This window comes from Lepisosteus oculatus, chromosome 5 (assembly GCF_040954835.1).
Source record: "Lepisosteus oculatus isolate fLepOcu1 chromosome 5, fLepOcu1.hap2, whole genome shotgun sequence".
Classification (NCBI taxonomy): Eukaryota; Metazoa; Chordata; class Actinopteri; order Semionotiformes; family Lepisosteidae; genus Lepisosteus; species Lepisosteus oculatus.
In genome coordinates, this window is record NC_090700.1 from 55010781 (window position 1) to 55027931 (window position 17151).

Consider the following 17151-nt stretch of genomic DNA (forward strand, 5'->3'; position numbering starts at 1 on the left):
ACCAATTAATCAAAGTAGGTGAAAACCTATCTTGTTAGTGATGTTTTGTTGTCTTTTTAGGTCAAGTTGTACAAACAGTCCCAGGGAAGATGTAAAATTCTCTAAAGCTGAGCTGTTTTTTCCCTTCTGTTCAACTGTCTGCCGGGGCCTGCTTTTTTTCCTGGCCTTTGAGATGTCACAGTTACTGCCCGTTAGTGTGTTTGGAAAATAACCACAGGGGACCGAAGTGAGCCACTTCATCACAGAGACTCTTGTGTGAAAAGACACAAAGTGTCCAACGCCACGTAATTGCTTGTAATGTAATGAACGCACATGTGCACGATGCAGCTGAGTGGCATTAATAAGACATTCATCAACAGAATAATTTACACTGGTGGGAACTCCTGGAGAACGCACAAAATGTAACACAGGCTCATTACCAACTCAGCCCCAAAACACGCTCTCTCAGATCTGGTGTTGCTGTGCAGCACCGCGTCTCTAATAAGTCTCTGGCATAAACCAAAGGCATCATTTTTATTGCTGCCAAGGCAACGCAGTTTAAGGGTGTATGATAATAAAAGGTACAGTATGACTCTCACAACGTGTCGGGCTAAAAGGAAAACTGGCAATCCATTTAGGCTGTTTTTAAAGTAAACGTTTTCTGCAGGGCTCATACTTTGTGAATGAAGAGCCCTGCAAGCACATTGGTATCATTAAATTAATCGGGTGGTAGAAGAAAGCTCCTCTTGTTAAATGAAAAGGCAAATAAATGCAGAAAAGGGCAGGCTAGAGGATGTTGGTTTTCCCTGAATATATTATCATTAACATCATTAAAATTTTAATAGTTTGTCTGGGTCTGCGAGCTTGTGAGTACACAACAGGCATGTGCACCATCGTCACAAACGTCTGCAGGAAAAACTCTCCACATGGCCACTCCATGTTCTTTCCATAAGTTGGGTTTCTACAGCAGGGATTGAGTTTACAGAGAAAGCCCGAAAGCTGCATGAAATTAAAATGTATTTTATTTTTAATTAATTTGAATTATCTTATTGTTGAAATCAAATGTACTGTAATTTAACAGCTGCCCTGCTAGTGGCACTCTGGCATTGCACATGTCTCTGCAATGAATATGCTGAATGTGGAATCTGCATTTTTGCCATTTTTTGAGGCTTCACTGTAATATGGCTTACTCTCCTGCCATGCGTGGGATCTTCAAGAGAACTGCGGACATCATTTTTCTGTGCTGCAGAAACATGCCGCACAGACACCCACATCCCTTGGCAATCGCTCGTACTCCACGGCACACAAGCGACGCCTCAGGGCAGCGCAGAGCTGAGGAAACATGTCTGCTCATACATGAAGTGGGGAGTCAGAAAGGTGTCGCCAGTGACTGTGGTGTGGCACAGCTTGGGGGAATGGTTGCCATTTTGCTGTAGTCTTTGTGTCCTTGAATTCCTTTTCTTTTTCACAATGTCTGTTCAGTTTGGGCAATCTGTATGACAAGTGAAGCAACATATTAAACAAAACCCCACTGTCTTTTTAATATACCTACACGCAGTGGGAACGCCATTTATTTTAAGACTCGGCTCTTCATCAAGGAGTCCTGACCTGCTCAGGAGCGAATGAGATATCTACACATACTGTATAACACTCTACCAACATGCCCAGCTGTTGATCCCCTTGAAGCATTGTGAGGTACACAGCTGAAGGAGCTGAAAGGAGAGAGTGCCAACTGAAGTATCTCTCATAGGGTAACACCTGACAAGTCGCTAGTGTCAAGAGACCTTTACCAATTCCTTCCTCGGAATTCCTTTTACCTTCAAGCGCAATCCCGGTTCCCATAGTGAGACCTGGAATGTAGGGATCAGTCTGTACTGTTCTGGTTGAGCCACGTGGGAGCCAGTGTAAAGGTTTTATAGCGGCTTACTAGAAGAACATTAAATCCACTGATAGTATCAGTACTTACAGTAGTGTATGTCTGAATTTCCGCTGTTTACAAACTGTAACAGAATCAGCACAGGGCATGGAAATAATCTAGAGCATAGTCGTAAATGATTAATGCAAATGCAAATATGACTGTTTTGAAAGCAACACACAATGACACTACAAAGAGAAACCAGTCTGGCTCTAAACATCATTATCTTTGCTGTGGCATTCACAAATGAGTAATTCTAGCTCCTGTAAAGGAGACATTTGTATTCCTCAGTGCACCTGAATCTTAACATGTGCTAATGGTCACACTCGTGGTGCAGCACGGACAATTCTTAATTCGAGTTTGTTTTGAAATTTAGCCCTGTGAAAATTGTTGTTTTTTTTACCATCCAGTAGGTAATTTTCTGAGAAGATCCTCTGCTTTGTTTAGAGGACATCAAATCCAGCTGAATATTTGCCTCTTTTGTATTTTTAATCCTGGGTGAATTGGCAGTGCCTGTGTTCATAAGAATTTATAAAGAATGTCTGGGCTTTTCACTTTTATTAAGCTACTTTAATAAAGGGCAAAAGAACAGAGCTTTAAAACTTGATGTGTTTGAAAATCTATATGGTAATACATCTGTATGAAGCTAGAAAACAGAAGAAGATTGACCTTGCCAAGATTCTGGTGTCAGGATGCTTCAAAAATTGAAATTAAAAAGCATTTTCCATCTCGCCAGGCTCAGTGATGTGATGTTCTAGTTTTTTTTTGCTACAATGTGTAGAAAATACTGCATATACAGTATAAGGAAAAAAAAACATTAGATCTAAAATGTTGTAAAATCACAATTAATAAAGAAAGGATCAACATATTACTGATATACATTTAAGACTGCAATTTTAAAAACCTTCCCAGATTACATCATATTAATCTAAGTATTCTTTTTACTGAAATGTTTCTCCTTAGTAGTAATCATTACAGGCTCTTTCCTATGTCAGTTAAAATAAAGTTTCAGAACATTCAAAGTATTTCAGTAGTTCAATCAAATTCTAATTATTCTAAAAAGACAATATTGACAAGGATATATTTTATTTTTTTATATTTGTTGTTGCCTGGTTGGCAAAACCCCTCACTTGTGAGGAATGAACCAGAGAGGCAGTTGCAAGGGTGTAGAAAGGTAGAAGAACAAAGTGTGAGACAAGATCCGTACCAAAGGTACTCATCTATGCAAGAAGTGCAAGGTTAAAATTTGCCTTCCTCCAGAATTTATGTTTAAAAACTTAATATGTTAAACGGAACAATATGTCTGTTATAATAAGTTAAGTTCAAGGATCTCTGTTTTAAAATCTTTGTTTTGGGAGGATTATATTTCCATTCCACCATGTATTCCATTTTCATACCTCACAACTTCATATTTTGCTGTGCCACTGTATGCTCTTCTAAGTTTGTTAAAGCGAACTTTATGTAAGTAGGTGTTTTTCTATGAATAGTTTATCATATTATTCCTTAGAAACATGTTATAATAAAAAAATGAATTCCTTAATCCCCCTGAGACTAGATAAACAATCAACCACAGTCTAGACAACGCTAAGAAAACCAAAGCATGGTTTGACTTCAAAATATGTTGCAAAAATGAAATTATTATTTTAAACTGCTTGGGTATTACCCATTTTCTTTCTTCTCCCTTTCTTACTGATTTATTAATGCATACCGACAAACACTTGGAGAATGTAAGCACATTTAAAATTCCTTCTTTGAATCTGATGTAGTGGAGCTGCATGCATTACAGTAATTGTGCATTGTGGATTTCAGATTCCTTATCTGATAAAAGGAATTAAAACATTTCTCTGTGTAGTGGTACTCTTTTCAGGTGGGATTATTCCCTCCTTTCTTTAGAAAGGCAATGTTTAGAAAACAGGGAAACATTTATTTCATATCAAGAGCACATTAAAAAATTTAATTTAATCTGGCAATAGTTGTCTCCACAACCATTCAGGCTAGAGAGGGAAGAAGAAGAAAAATGTTTTTTTTTCTGGCGTTTGCATTGATCCTTTGGTAACGAGTTTCTGCAGGCTTTTTGAAGATGCTTTTTTTCTAGTTAGTTGATGTATTTAATGTCATTCTGGGGGTGGATGAAAATGGAAACAGTGGAACAAACAAATAGCTTTCTGCAGCATGAAAGCCAGGCTTTTGGGTTTGAGTAATAAGCTGAACTAGATGTATTTCTACAAAATATGTATTAATTGGAATAAATGTATATTGGTGTTCTGTTTGAATGGTTTTAGGATTGTAGTGATTCTTGGAGAGAGGCTTAATTTACTAATTAAAACATTTCGTTATGTAGCTGTTCAGTACAGCAGCTGAATGTTTGTTGCTTCTGTTGTTATTTAGAGAACACATATCCTTTATTTGTTCTCTTTGCAAAGCCATCTTAAGTGATTGTAAGTGATTGAAAAACAAACAATTAAACATTTCTTAAGAACATAGGAAAGTTTAAAAATAAGAGGAGGCCATTCGACCCATCTCATAAATTTGGAGGTGCTTTGGGTCTTCATACTGTACATGAAAGTGAAGTTTCACTAAACCAATAATATGATTAGTGTTAAACACTGATCAATGATTCTGCGAATTTTGGTTACAATGGCCGTCTCAAACATCCAAAAAAACACTTGTGTTTTACCATTGGTGGCTGTGATCCCCTTCCTGTTATAAACTAGTGGCATGTGAGGCATAGTAATACTATTCCTAAAATAAAACAATGATTTGTGTGGCCACGACAACATTCCAGGATTTTCAGCAACAATATTTTCACTTAATAAACCAGTTAATTTCATGAGAAATCAAGACAGCAGGGGCAACAACCAACATCCAAAACATACACACCTTAGAAAAGCTATCGTTTGATTTGAAAGCAGGTGTTTACAGAAGCTGCCTTTTTCACTTCTATGCATCTTTTACTGACTGAATGTTTCATTTTATATGTTTTTTTAATAGCAATTATTTTGTTTCTGCTTGAAATTAAATTAAAAAGAATTTCAAATAGAAATATTTTTACCAAAATCCACGCAGCTGTGTTTTGGTTATCTATTTAAAAATGGAAAGAAAGGGTATAGTTAGTTCAAAATGCAGTCTGTGCCTGACTAGATAAAAAATATAATTGCTTAGAAAAAATAAACGCAAAAACAACAGCAAACCAGTAAGTACTGTATCTCTCAAGAAAGCATTTTGTAGTTAAAAATGAGAGTGATGAATATCTTATAAAGCTGGAGGGTGGAATTTCATTTTCCTTCAAGGGGAACTGGTGTAGCTTGGAAAAATTGATAATTTATATTCCGATTTGAGGAAAATGTGTGACTGTGTCAGTGGGGGTGTGTGTGTAATGTACATGTTCTTCATTCAAATCAGATCCCCACACATTCCAACCAGTTCAAAGAGGGAAAATAGTACATTACCAATTTTAATTTCAGTCCTTTTACAGTCTATCTTAATATGCTGATTAGGACTGATTTCTTTGCATATGTAGATATAGTACAGGAATAGATTTTCCAGTCTAACTACTACTATTAATACTCATTTGTTTTTTCAATTTTATAAAAGAAGGAGGGGTCAAGGTAGTTTTTGTATTATGGGGTTTAGAATAAAGAGATACACATTTGCTAGGAGCAATCTTCAAGGAAATATTATCTTTTAAATGGTGTGTGGTATTTGCGTAGACTGAAATGGGAAAAAGAGACTAATAAAATTCATTAAGCAAAGGAAAAATTGAAATTCAGTAAAGCTTGAATTCATTTTTTACTACTGCTAGGGGAATCAATGATTGTGTGTGAGGATTCTCTTGAGATGGGAGTTTTCGATAGATGATGAGTACTGCAGGTGGGGAGGAGATGTTCAGCTTCTCATGAACAGAAGAGGGTCACACATTGAAGAGAACAGAAAATGAGCAATGCGTGGGAAGGCGGTGGTTGCTGTGAAGGTGATGAGTTTGTCTGAAGACCCCAGATTGCTGTAGGGAGAGTTAGCATAGCTAACAGCACCTAGGGTTCATATTTATCAAGATTATTTCCTCCATTTAGCAGCGTGCATCATTTTGTGTGTGGAGGGCAAAATGTGAAACATTACCGAAACTAACTTCAAATGCTATTCAATAGGTTTTTTATTCTTTTAGTCTGGTGTGGTCTTTTTCTTTCCATAAAATATATGTCGAACCATAAAAAGGTTGAGCATATTTGAACAAAAAAGGCATGATAGCCCAGATTCATTTTTGTATATTTATTTTAGTTAGACACATGCTCATAAAACTTCATAGGAAATTGTTGGCAGCTACAGGTACATAGAAAAACAAATATGCCAAAGTTAATAAATTATCAAATGCATTATATACTGTCTACAGACAGCTCTAAAATTTGTTTGTCAGCACAAAAATCCAATTATATGTGTCTTGGATTTAAAACAAAAGTAGCCATAATAATAAAAAAAACATACAGTACCAACTGTATTTATATTTCATTTAGTTGTTTTCAATTTTGGTCATCGCTATATAAAATGATATGACTACTGTGGAAAATGTATGAAGTTCAAGAGAAGTGCGGATATTTTTATGCAAGCAAAGAGAAAATATTAAACATTCAAACATTTTGAAATAGTAAATATTTTGAAGTGACTTGACTCATGGATTCAAAACCGTCAAACATAATTGAGTAATCTCGGACAACTTAAAGCTCACCAACAAAGTAAAACCCCTGGAAAATGGAAGCTAAGTGAGTGCAATTAGGACTAAGCAAAAATACTTCTTTACAAAAAGAGATAAAACTGTTAGCTCTCTTTTAGTTTTAGGTTTTCTCGACGTGATTTGAGAAAAACCACAGTTATATTCTTATATTCTTAACAGTAAAATGAGCAAGTGCAGGAAAGGTTTTTTTTTTCCTAGCCAAGTTTCAATTCCTTAGTCAAAGGACAGGTTCTGCATCCCATATCCTTATCATTTTACTGAAGTATTCAAAGATCTGGCCTGGAAATAATTTCTAAAACATACCTTACAGAAATGAGATGATGAGTACTGACTGCCATGAGAGTGTCTATTTTAAAAAACTATTTTACAAAACGCATTCTGGAGACTATGATGTATTTTCTTGTCTGGTGCAGTTCTGTGAAAATGTTTAGATGCCTAAAGAGTAGAGGAGACAGATTAATAATAATAATAATAATAATAATAATAATAATAATAATAATAATAATAATAATAATAATAATAATAATAATAATCAGCCTTAAACACTGAATCCCAATGTAGGTTACAAACAACTTTGCAGGTTGGAGGAAACATCTACTTGCACTTCTGCCACTTTGCCCCAACATCTTGGGTCTACAGTAGAAAAAGCAGGAATGGGAAGAATTGCTTACCATGCCCATGGCAGAGGAAGCATAGCTAGACTGGAATATGTCCAGGGCAGCAGGGTTAGCAGCTGTGTTCTCTGGAAAACTGCCATTGAATGTTGCATGAGCAAGTAGTCTTTGTAGATGGATTATGTTGAATTCCCCTTTAAAGTTTAATTATTCAGGGGTCGGTCTGTTTGCAAACTCGCTGATGCTATTTTCTTTCCCAGGATTTCTGTTTTCTAAACATAATCCTGTGTAATTAACAGCACCTTTCTGCCATTGGCTACTGTAAACAAAACACAGCTTTGCTTGTTGTGCGGACTGAACAGGAAAAGGCTGATCTACCTCACCAGAGGAAGTCTTGCAACCTGGCCATTCCTCTACTGGGAAGAAGAGCGATTGAGAAAGATCTTCCATATGCTGTAGAGGCTGCACTGCTCAGAGGCCTCCAAGCAGGCTGCCTCTTTATGACTGGTTTATAAACCTCAGCCTGAACTTCTCCCCTGCAGGTAATCGCCCCTGCATAGTGCTGACAGCTCGGGTCCACCCGGGAGAGAGCAACGCCAGCTGGGTGATGAAGGGCACTCTGGAGTTCCTGTGCAGCACAGACCCTGTGGCAGAGAGCCTGCGCGAGACTTACATCTTCAAGATCATCCCTATGCTCAACCCTGATGGGGTCATCAATGGAATGTGAGTCACTTCTCACTTCATTTCAAGATGATTGCAATTAACTACGCTGCTACAGTATGTCAGGAGTCTCCAAGCCTGAAGCAGAACCAAAGACTTCCATATATTAAAAGTGTCTGTAACTGCTAAAAAATGAAAGGCCTAAAATGCAATCTAGTCTTAAAGTATCAAACGTGCACCACTGTGGTGCAGAACCTAATGTCCCAACCCAGATTCGAGTTAGCCTCTCTGCTCACTTAACCTTGTTTCTTGTTTACTGATTTGACTACAAGTTGTTAGTTATTGCCGACCACATACAGTACTCCAGTCTGAGTCATATTCAGAGCACAAGCAGACGCAAGTGGAAATTAAGAATAGCAGCTTTAAGACAGAGCACACAGAGTATTTCTTTTCACAGTGGCTTAAGGGGCTTTGGGAAAAACACAATCTGCCCAAGTGTTTTGTTGAAGCAGCTTCCATGGGATCCTTTAAGGAACAGCTGGAACAACACAAACCAAATGGCTTCCTCGACTCTGTAAAGCTTTCATTGCCTTTTGGCATTTGTACCGTTTTCTTCTCTGTGGGTACTAAGCATGTAAAAACATGTTAATTGCAACTTGTGTGATGAAAACCATTTAAAAAGATTTGGTAGGTCTGATATTTGGTAGGTCACCAGTGTGGGCTCATGATCTCACTGGAACTCAAAAATAATCTCTAGCTGGCTGTCTACTGTGAGCTGATCCATTTCACTTTGAATATGCTTTGAATATTTCTTCTGGTATGATATTTATTTTACTAATTGCAATTTGCAAATAATATTAAATTGAGCCAAAAGGAAGGAAACTGAAGTATTTTGACACCTGAGTCAGTTACAGAACATGCCTCCACTCATCGTTAGATTGGAACTGCATGCTGCCCACATTACCTTAATTCCATATTTTCTGGGATATACAGATGTCACAGTTTTATCTGAAAGGAGTTTGATTATATTTGAAAGGATTAATCTTTCACTGGCCTCAGCACTAGTTAGCTGTTAGTGACCCCTGCTGGAAGTCTCTCGCCCACACCTGAAACAATTAGAGACTCATAAATTGACTTAATAATTAATGTCAGACAGTTTCTTTTTGTGTCATAAACCCTATTCACAGCTTGATGCCAGACCCCACCTCCACCCTGAATAAGAGATTGAAAAAAACAGTGTAGTTGTGTAGTTTAACTTGACTCCCCAGAATGATGCATTGGCCACCCCACACCAGCCCTTTCTCATACAAGAACAAATAGAGATCCACCTCTTAGCACTGGCATCTTAATGCTTACAGATATTTGTCTCCAAGAGAAAAAGTATTTCAAAGACTGCTTGATGTTTTTTTTACCTTGAGAAACGGCCTTAATGTTTAATTGAGAAAATGTCTACACTGTTGTTTCATCAGATTGCATTTCACTTAACTTGTGCCACTCCGGCAACAGAAGAATAATACAATCTCTTTAGTTTTAATCCCTGTAATAGCAGTGCTACTCTATTGACAGTGTATTCTTCACTGAGGATGATCAATAATCCACTTTACCTTTCCCTACCCATCACAGATCTGATTTCCTTTTGGCAGCAGGGTATCATACAAACTGTACATCGCAGTATCTTTTCATTGTTGCAAGCCAGGTTGCCAGGGAGCCTGAAGAAAATGAATTGATCAGATTCACTTACTATATTATACTATTTGTTTGGACTGGAGGAACGCGCACTTGTCGATAGAAGCAAGTTGCTGCGGGTCTCTGGTAACTGAAACCAGTATTTTCTCCATTCAAAGCATTGTATCAATAACAGCCAGCAGAGACAGATAATGTCCTCTGTCTCTGAGAGCAGCAGCAGCTCGGGTCTTAGCTGATATTTATCTTTTAACCTCTTCAGAAAGTTGCAGTTTGTGCTTTCAATCTGAGCCTCTGCTTCCCAAATTCATTTTTGTTCTTTTTTCTTGCAAATAATTCATCTTAGTTTTTCTGAAGTCCCAGTGTTTCTGATGTTTTCATTAGTGTTCTTGGCTGTGTGAGTTTCCTAAATTAGGGATTTCACTTGGCAGCTATTTCTAATGGATAAATTGCATAATATCACATTATGAGCAAAATCGTTTCCAGTATTGAAGAGTCAGAGAGTACTTTTACTTTGTAAGACGTATAACCCGTGTCTGTGCTTATTTGAATCCCTGAAGGCAAAGTGGAGAAATTCAACATTTTTCCCAGTTAGCAAAATATAAAATTGTCCCAAAATCATCCAATTGCTGCTCACATCCATGAGAACAAATTGATAGCTTTAGATTAGAGAATTGGATGGCATTCAGTTGATAGAAGTTGTGTGATAAACAGAACTACTAGAGATAGAATCCTGGGGGTTAAACAGTTGTTAGTGTTGGAATAATGATTTTCATTTTAGCTTTTAGAAATTAGTCCAGAACTTTGTGACGTACACAAGCAGGTGCATATTTCTTGAGTTCTTTAGGTTTGTTGTAAAACTGTGTTGTGCAGTTTCAGTATTGTATTCTTTTTTTACTACTTTTAAGAAGACTTCTAGAACCTTGTAAGTTTTGTTGTTAATATATTTATATTCCAAGTGCGATTTACACATATAACACACAGGCATAAACAACTTCGAGCCCACATTTAAGCACACAGGTGGCCTTCGAATTGGTAAACACCCAGCTTCATTTATATGTAAATGTACCTTAAGTGTTTCTAACCTTATAAATTCAAATTATGATATGATTTCTGAAAAGGTCACATTTGTTTACTGCAATTTCGGGAAATTCAAAGACATTAAGCTATGAATTTTAAATTGCCAAGCTCAGAACAAGATTTTTTGGTATTTTTGATTTTTAAAACATTTTGATTACCTAGTCTCTGCATCACTGCACACTCGTTTTCTGAAGAGTCCAGGGAAAACACATGTAATTTGGGAGCAGTTGAAATGAAAGAGCAAAAGGAAGGGACAGTGCCTGTAAATCACAGAGAAGCACCCAAGTGATTTACAGTTTACATACTTAAATCCCACCTACCTCATAAAGCACAGTAGATCTATAATTGCGTTTTGTGCTCTTTATAAGCTTTGCCTTGAGATCAAAGTTCATATCTTGGCATTTACAGTACATTGTAATGATCATTTTTCCATTATATTCTCATACATGCATTTCTACTACTCAGATAATACATTTGGCAAAGATCTTTATTACATCAAAAGTCATTTGGTGATATTATTTTTAGGTGCTCTTAATAAATGTTTTATAAATTTAATAGATTTATTGAAGCAGTTATAACGTTATAAGGATGCATACCAAACAGTTATCACAGTTGCAGGTCTGAAAACAGTTAATTCTGCAAATTTTGCCACTGGGCCACTCTGGTTCCATTCTATAATCCAAAGACATACTTGTAAGTGTCACGCCCTCCACCTACCACATTCTCACACGGAAACGCACCCGTGCTAATTACTCTCCAGCTCTGAACACTTCTGCCAAACGACACCGCTCCTGCAAATCAGCCAACCACGACACTCCATCAATCAACGCACCCTCTTCCTCACACAATACTTAAACCCTTAAGAACTATCTGCTCTTTGCCTGGTATTGGTCGTTCTTCGGAGCTCCTACCTTGCTTTTGTTTCTGTATCCTACTCTCCCTTTGTAACGAACCTCAGAACTTTCCTTCGACCATGTCTACTGTCTTGCCCTTTTGGATTGGAAGCCTCCTCGTTGACCTACACCTTTTGAATCACGGAACTGCCTTTTGACTACGACTTCTGCCTTACCCTCTTCTGGATTGGAAACCTACTCGCCTACCTACTCGCCTACTAACCTCGGAACTTGCCTCTCGCCTAGCCCTCATTCCCTCTGGGAACTTCTCCCTCATCTCTAGACCCCCTAAGGTCCTGCATAGGGTTCATCTTCACGTTTGCTCAGCGGGTCATTCGTGACAGTAGGTTAGTTGGCTTCAAGGAAAGTTGGCCCTAGGGCGTTCATGTGCAGTTTTGTGTCTATGTGTGTGCCCCCCAGTGGACTGGCATCCCATCCAGGGTGTGCCCTGCCTTGTGCCCGTTGCTTGCTGGGATTGGCTCCGGTTACCCTGCGACCCTGAAAGGGAAGAATCTGTTAGAGAAGAGATGGATGGAAGTGCTAATCTTATCACACACACTTTTACAATGTAGTGTGCAGGGTTACATTAGACTGCTCACTAATAAAGACATCATACATCTTTTTTTTCAAGTAAACTCTGGGGGATCAGCTTAGAATCTATGAAAATCTCAATGAAACTGGACATTTTCACCTTTACCTTTACATTTTCTTGAATTCCAATATCGCATCCTGGTACCGAGGATGTATCAGTGTCAAAACTACATCATCAATGTACATCAGTTAATGCTGTTTTGGCATGACTAAACCTGCCCATATAGCTAGTAGCACACACTAGGCAGCCTGGCAGGACTGTCAACTACCAGGGAAATCTTGCGTAAAAAGGTGTTCCTTTAGTTTATAGAAGATGGACAAATCTCCTTATCTAATTTATTTATACATTGTAAAAAAATGGTCTGAAATGGCCGACAACAATAATAATAATTTAATAAAATGTAGTAGTTTAAAGTGTACTGTACTGTATATCCTTTGAAATAAGATTAGTTACATGTTAAATGTTTAATTGTACTGTAGATTAGATTTAACTGAAATGTTTGGCATTTTAGGAAGATAAAACACCACTGGAGAGCAGAAAACAACTTCAGAGTATGTCATAGTACACACGGATAAAATACAAAGCAATTGGAAAACCTTTTTCTTAGACCTACAACAAAGAAATGACCATTTTACCATGATAAATACTTGTCCTTCCCCAATCTTCTAAGCAATTTCACCACATACTGAAGCATTTTCATGTAGGCTCATGGTGCATTCTATTTGGTTTCATGAATATTTTAACATTTACTATTCCTCTTTCCACAATGATGCTGACAACATGTTCAGGTTTTAAAGTGGCACAATGTTATTTCCAGCCAACAGCAGATATACTGTAGCGTACATGTACAGACGCAATCTATGCAAGCAAATGTCCACTCAGACACATTTTTCATGACTCTAAATTCTCTAATTTGGTCACATTCTAATGATGACACAGTGAGCCGATGAATATATAAAGGGATAATTTATTTGGCATTAACTTGTTCAGCTAAGGAAAAAGATGTCACTGTTCCTCACTTACAAGGAATGAACCAGGGAGACAGCTGTCAGGGTGCAGTTGGGTTGGGATGTGAGAAAGAGAGCTGTGATAAGATGGCGTGCATTTATATGTAGGAGGGAAGAAGTGTTAGATTACACATTGACCTCCTTCTTGAACTTCTGTTAAATAAACACTATTTTTATACCCATAAAGAAGAAGATTCACAGTAATACGTTTGTGATTAATTCAACACTGCCTACTACAGGGATTCAGTTATAGCTGCTGTCGACTACACAGGACTATACCCTAGTGAGCAAACCCAGTTCTGGAGAGCAGCAATCCAACTGGTCTTATGGGTCACTCTTACAGTATACCATTAATATAAGCACTGGAGCATATTAGTTAAATGGGTGAATTAAGTCAGAAATGGCTGACTGTGCTCCTTGAGAACTGAAGAGTGTTGGCATTTTCATTGCACAAGTCACCTGCTGAAGTGGTCAAAACGTTATTTTCCAAGGGTTTGGGTATTAATGATTTACAGGTGATCAATAACACGTGTCTGGTCTTGCCAGACAGGGTATATTTCTTTCTACACCAGAAAGCTGTCTCTTCAACTGCAGGAGAATTTTGAGCTGAACACATTTCAATGTGATTACATCACCTCTGTAAAAAGGCCAGAGCAGCACTGCTGCACTTTTGATATGTGTTAGCAATATTGCAATTTTATGATGTATGTCAATGCCTGCTTACCAGCACCAATCCATTTCTTGGCCAAATAGCGTGACACAGAAATTTATGCAAACCAACAGTTAGATGTCTCCTCTGACCCACTTCTTTCCCTCATTGTATACTTATGGCAAAGTGATAGAAAAAGAAGGTATTTTATTTAATAGAACAACTGAGGAAATTGCTCATGAGGCAACAAGGTGGCAGTTCCAAAAACACACCCAAATAAAATATATTTGGAGATCACGTAGAATGACATCTACTGGCTGTTCTTAATTGGATTAAAAAATGATGATTAATTAAACAGAGCTGATTGATAGCCGACAGATAATCTGCAGACTAAAGTAAAAAAACAGTTTTGGAGGTGTAATGTCTAGGATTAAGACCAATTGTACTTGCTTGCATACACGTTGGTTAGCCCTTTAACTGAACCTCTTAAAACCATTTCAGTCTCAGGGTTCTTTAGAGTTAATTTTCTGAAATGCTTAAACCAAAGTAAATAAAATTTGAAACTGACACTGAATAATTGTCTTATAACTTCACCATTAAAACTAATTACACCAAATAGTCACTCTGTTCAATAAGAACAGATTTATGCTAAAAAGTGCAGGGCACTGCATGAGCAAAATAAGCTATTTTTAGTCTCCTGTTTGATGATATTCACTATGTGTAAATGCTCCTCATTGAAGACTGCATGTTCTGCAGTGACTGACTACTGGGATTCCAAAACACAGCTTGCTGGATTTGTAAAGTGTAAGAAAACGTCACACTTCTGAGAGGCTCTCTCTCTTTGCTCCTCTATTGGGGAAGCCACCAGGTTTTCATGTTTGCAAAACAGTCCCCATGTAAGAAAAAAAAATGCACATGGGACCAACTCAGGGGAAGGCAGTTATTTACAGCAATGGCTCGAGTAAAATGAGAAAAGAACTGAGTCAATGAGACCCCAGGGGGTTAGTTTCAATAGCCTTTTCTAAAAAACAGTCAAAATAGTTTATATTCTTCTTATTACTATGACAGCAGAATTACCACCGTGTACTGTAGCTTGACCTCATCATATCTAAGAAGCTGGGAGCGAGAAAAGCTGAGTCTGTTCTGTACTGGGCTGGGAGCCCTTTGAGGAAAACCAGGTTGTTACTGTGAGCTTTGCTACCCTGACATGGTGTTGTATGAGGTGCTGTTTTTTGGCAGAGACCTTAAATCAAGGTTCATTTAATATCCCATACAGTTGCACTTGTTTAAAAGGGTAGAGGTGTTAACCCTGGTGCTCTGTCTAAAGTTCACCTTGGGCTTGTACAGTCTTGCCCTAAAGCCCCCTTTAACTCAATTAACAGAGTAATTAGTCACCTGAGCTTCTGTGCAGCAGGAATGCTGGTGCAGAAAGGCTGTTCTGTGATACCCATGTGGGGGCTGCATGTCAGTGGTGGATGAAGCGAGACCCTTCCCCTAGCTGAAGTGCTTTGGGATTAAACGTGCTGTAGCAATACAAGGATTATGATGCATTAGGATGGCTTTCATTTGTGGTGTCATGCAGGGATGTAAATTTTCTGATTTTAGTAGCAAAAAAAAAAGATCATTGAGGGGATTTTCAGTTTTGCCTAGAGATGATATAATTTCCATTAGGACTTACTTGTATTTCACCTTCGGAATAAGGAACAGCAATACATTGGAAGAGAAGAGGAAGACCGAAGAGAAGACAGTGTAAACCTTAAAAAATAAGGAAAATTTTAAAAATATTTATTCTGCTAAATATTGAGCAAAGTGTGATTAAATTAGCTATTATCTTATGTTTTTTTTTAATATACTGTATGCATAAAATATCCACACTTCTGTGTCACATTTAGGGATCTGCAGGACAACAGATGCATAAGAGAACTAGGAGAAAACATAAAAGTAAAAGTACTCACACATCTATTCTTCTGTAAGACTGCAGTCACTGTACCTGTATGTCAATAATAGCCAAGGTCATTGTTTCATTGAAAATCTAGAGAGATATAAATGCTGGCCATGATACTGTAATTGATATTTGGGGTGAAATAAATTGCCACTGCCACAGTGCTGCTTTTTGTCACATTCTCTATTAGCTTACAGCTTGCTGTGACTTTTGCAGACTTATATTCTGTTTCTCTGTCTAGCTTAAGGGGACAGAACATAACAGACACAACTGGTTTTCCTAAAGAAAGCGAGCTGCACCTTACTTCTGTGTCAATTGGGAAAACTGAGTTCAAACTACACTGGATACAAATGTCAAGATATTGTTTTTCTCCACTGAATACCATTCCTTTGGCCCGGCACTGAGGAAATCTAAACAGTTCATTCCTTACTGCTGAGCCAGAGGGAGTATTTGCTCATGAGGTATCTGTTCCTATTGGCAATTTGCTATTTTAGCTGGATTATCTCCAACTGGTCTTGGGCCAAAACGTTGGTAGGACTGATTTGCTTCTGTCTTGAGGAAACTGATTGCTTTCCTCTACATTGTATTTTATTTTGTCAATAATTTCCCTTATTGAGGATTAGAATGTTAAACGTTCTTGATGTTATGATTTTTTTCATGTGTACAGTGTTTTTCTCTGCCCTTGGTTTTACAACATAATTCATCATACTTACATACTGTACCTTGCTCATTGTTGTTACTGAGATGAGGAAACATTAGATGCCAATAAGTTGATCAAACATGTTATCTATTGTTAGACATCGGACATTCTAGGTTTATTGGCTCATAAATCAAGTAGCCATTTCTTGACTGAACTAATTACTATATTTCCATTTTGGGATAAAATAGTAAAAATGTGATATTTTGGTTAAACGTTACATCAAAAAACATAAAATATTAACACTAATCACTGTGTCATTAATATGTCATGCCATTTGTTTGCCTTACTGTGCTTCAAGGGAAACTACAGTCCCAATTTCTTAAACCAGTTATGAAATCTTGGTAACAAAATAAAGTCATTGACATTATAGAAAAAAAATACAAATTTCGAATTAAGCAAAAAATCGTTAACTTTGTGGAAGTACAGTAGTTTAAGTTGCCATGTTGTTGCAAACTCGCATTTGAGGTCATGATTCTGCCATTCCATTTCACTAGTCTTCATAATGACTAATGTACTGTGATGTATGAGTGCATAAAAATAGGTTGTGCAGCAGACATTTCACCACAGAAACGTTCCAACGTGATCAGCATGCAGAGCTAACAAGTAGTGTTTGTCAGCAAAACCACATTGAAATCAAAAGCAATATTTGTATTTGTAAAAGTGATGTACAGTATTGTATTCACATGCCTGCTTGTTTACGATGTTATAGGA

General features: G+C 37.5%; 1 protein-coding gene across 4 annotated transcripts in view; it reads left to right on the forward strand.

The window, feature by feature from the left end:
- Positions 1 to 17151, forward strand: part of LOC102692475 (cytosolic carboxypeptidase 4) — a 180030-nt gene that overhangs the window by 74159 nt on the left and 88720 nt on the right. For all 4 annotated transcript variants that reach the window (XM_015343419.2, XM_015343420.2, XM_015343415.2 and 1 more), the window contains exon 18: positions 7777 to 7957. In XM_015343419.2, the coding sequence (XP_015198905.2) occupies positions 7777 to 7957 (181 nt within the window). The remainder of the gene's footprint in view (positions 1 to 7776; positions 7958 to 17151) is intronic.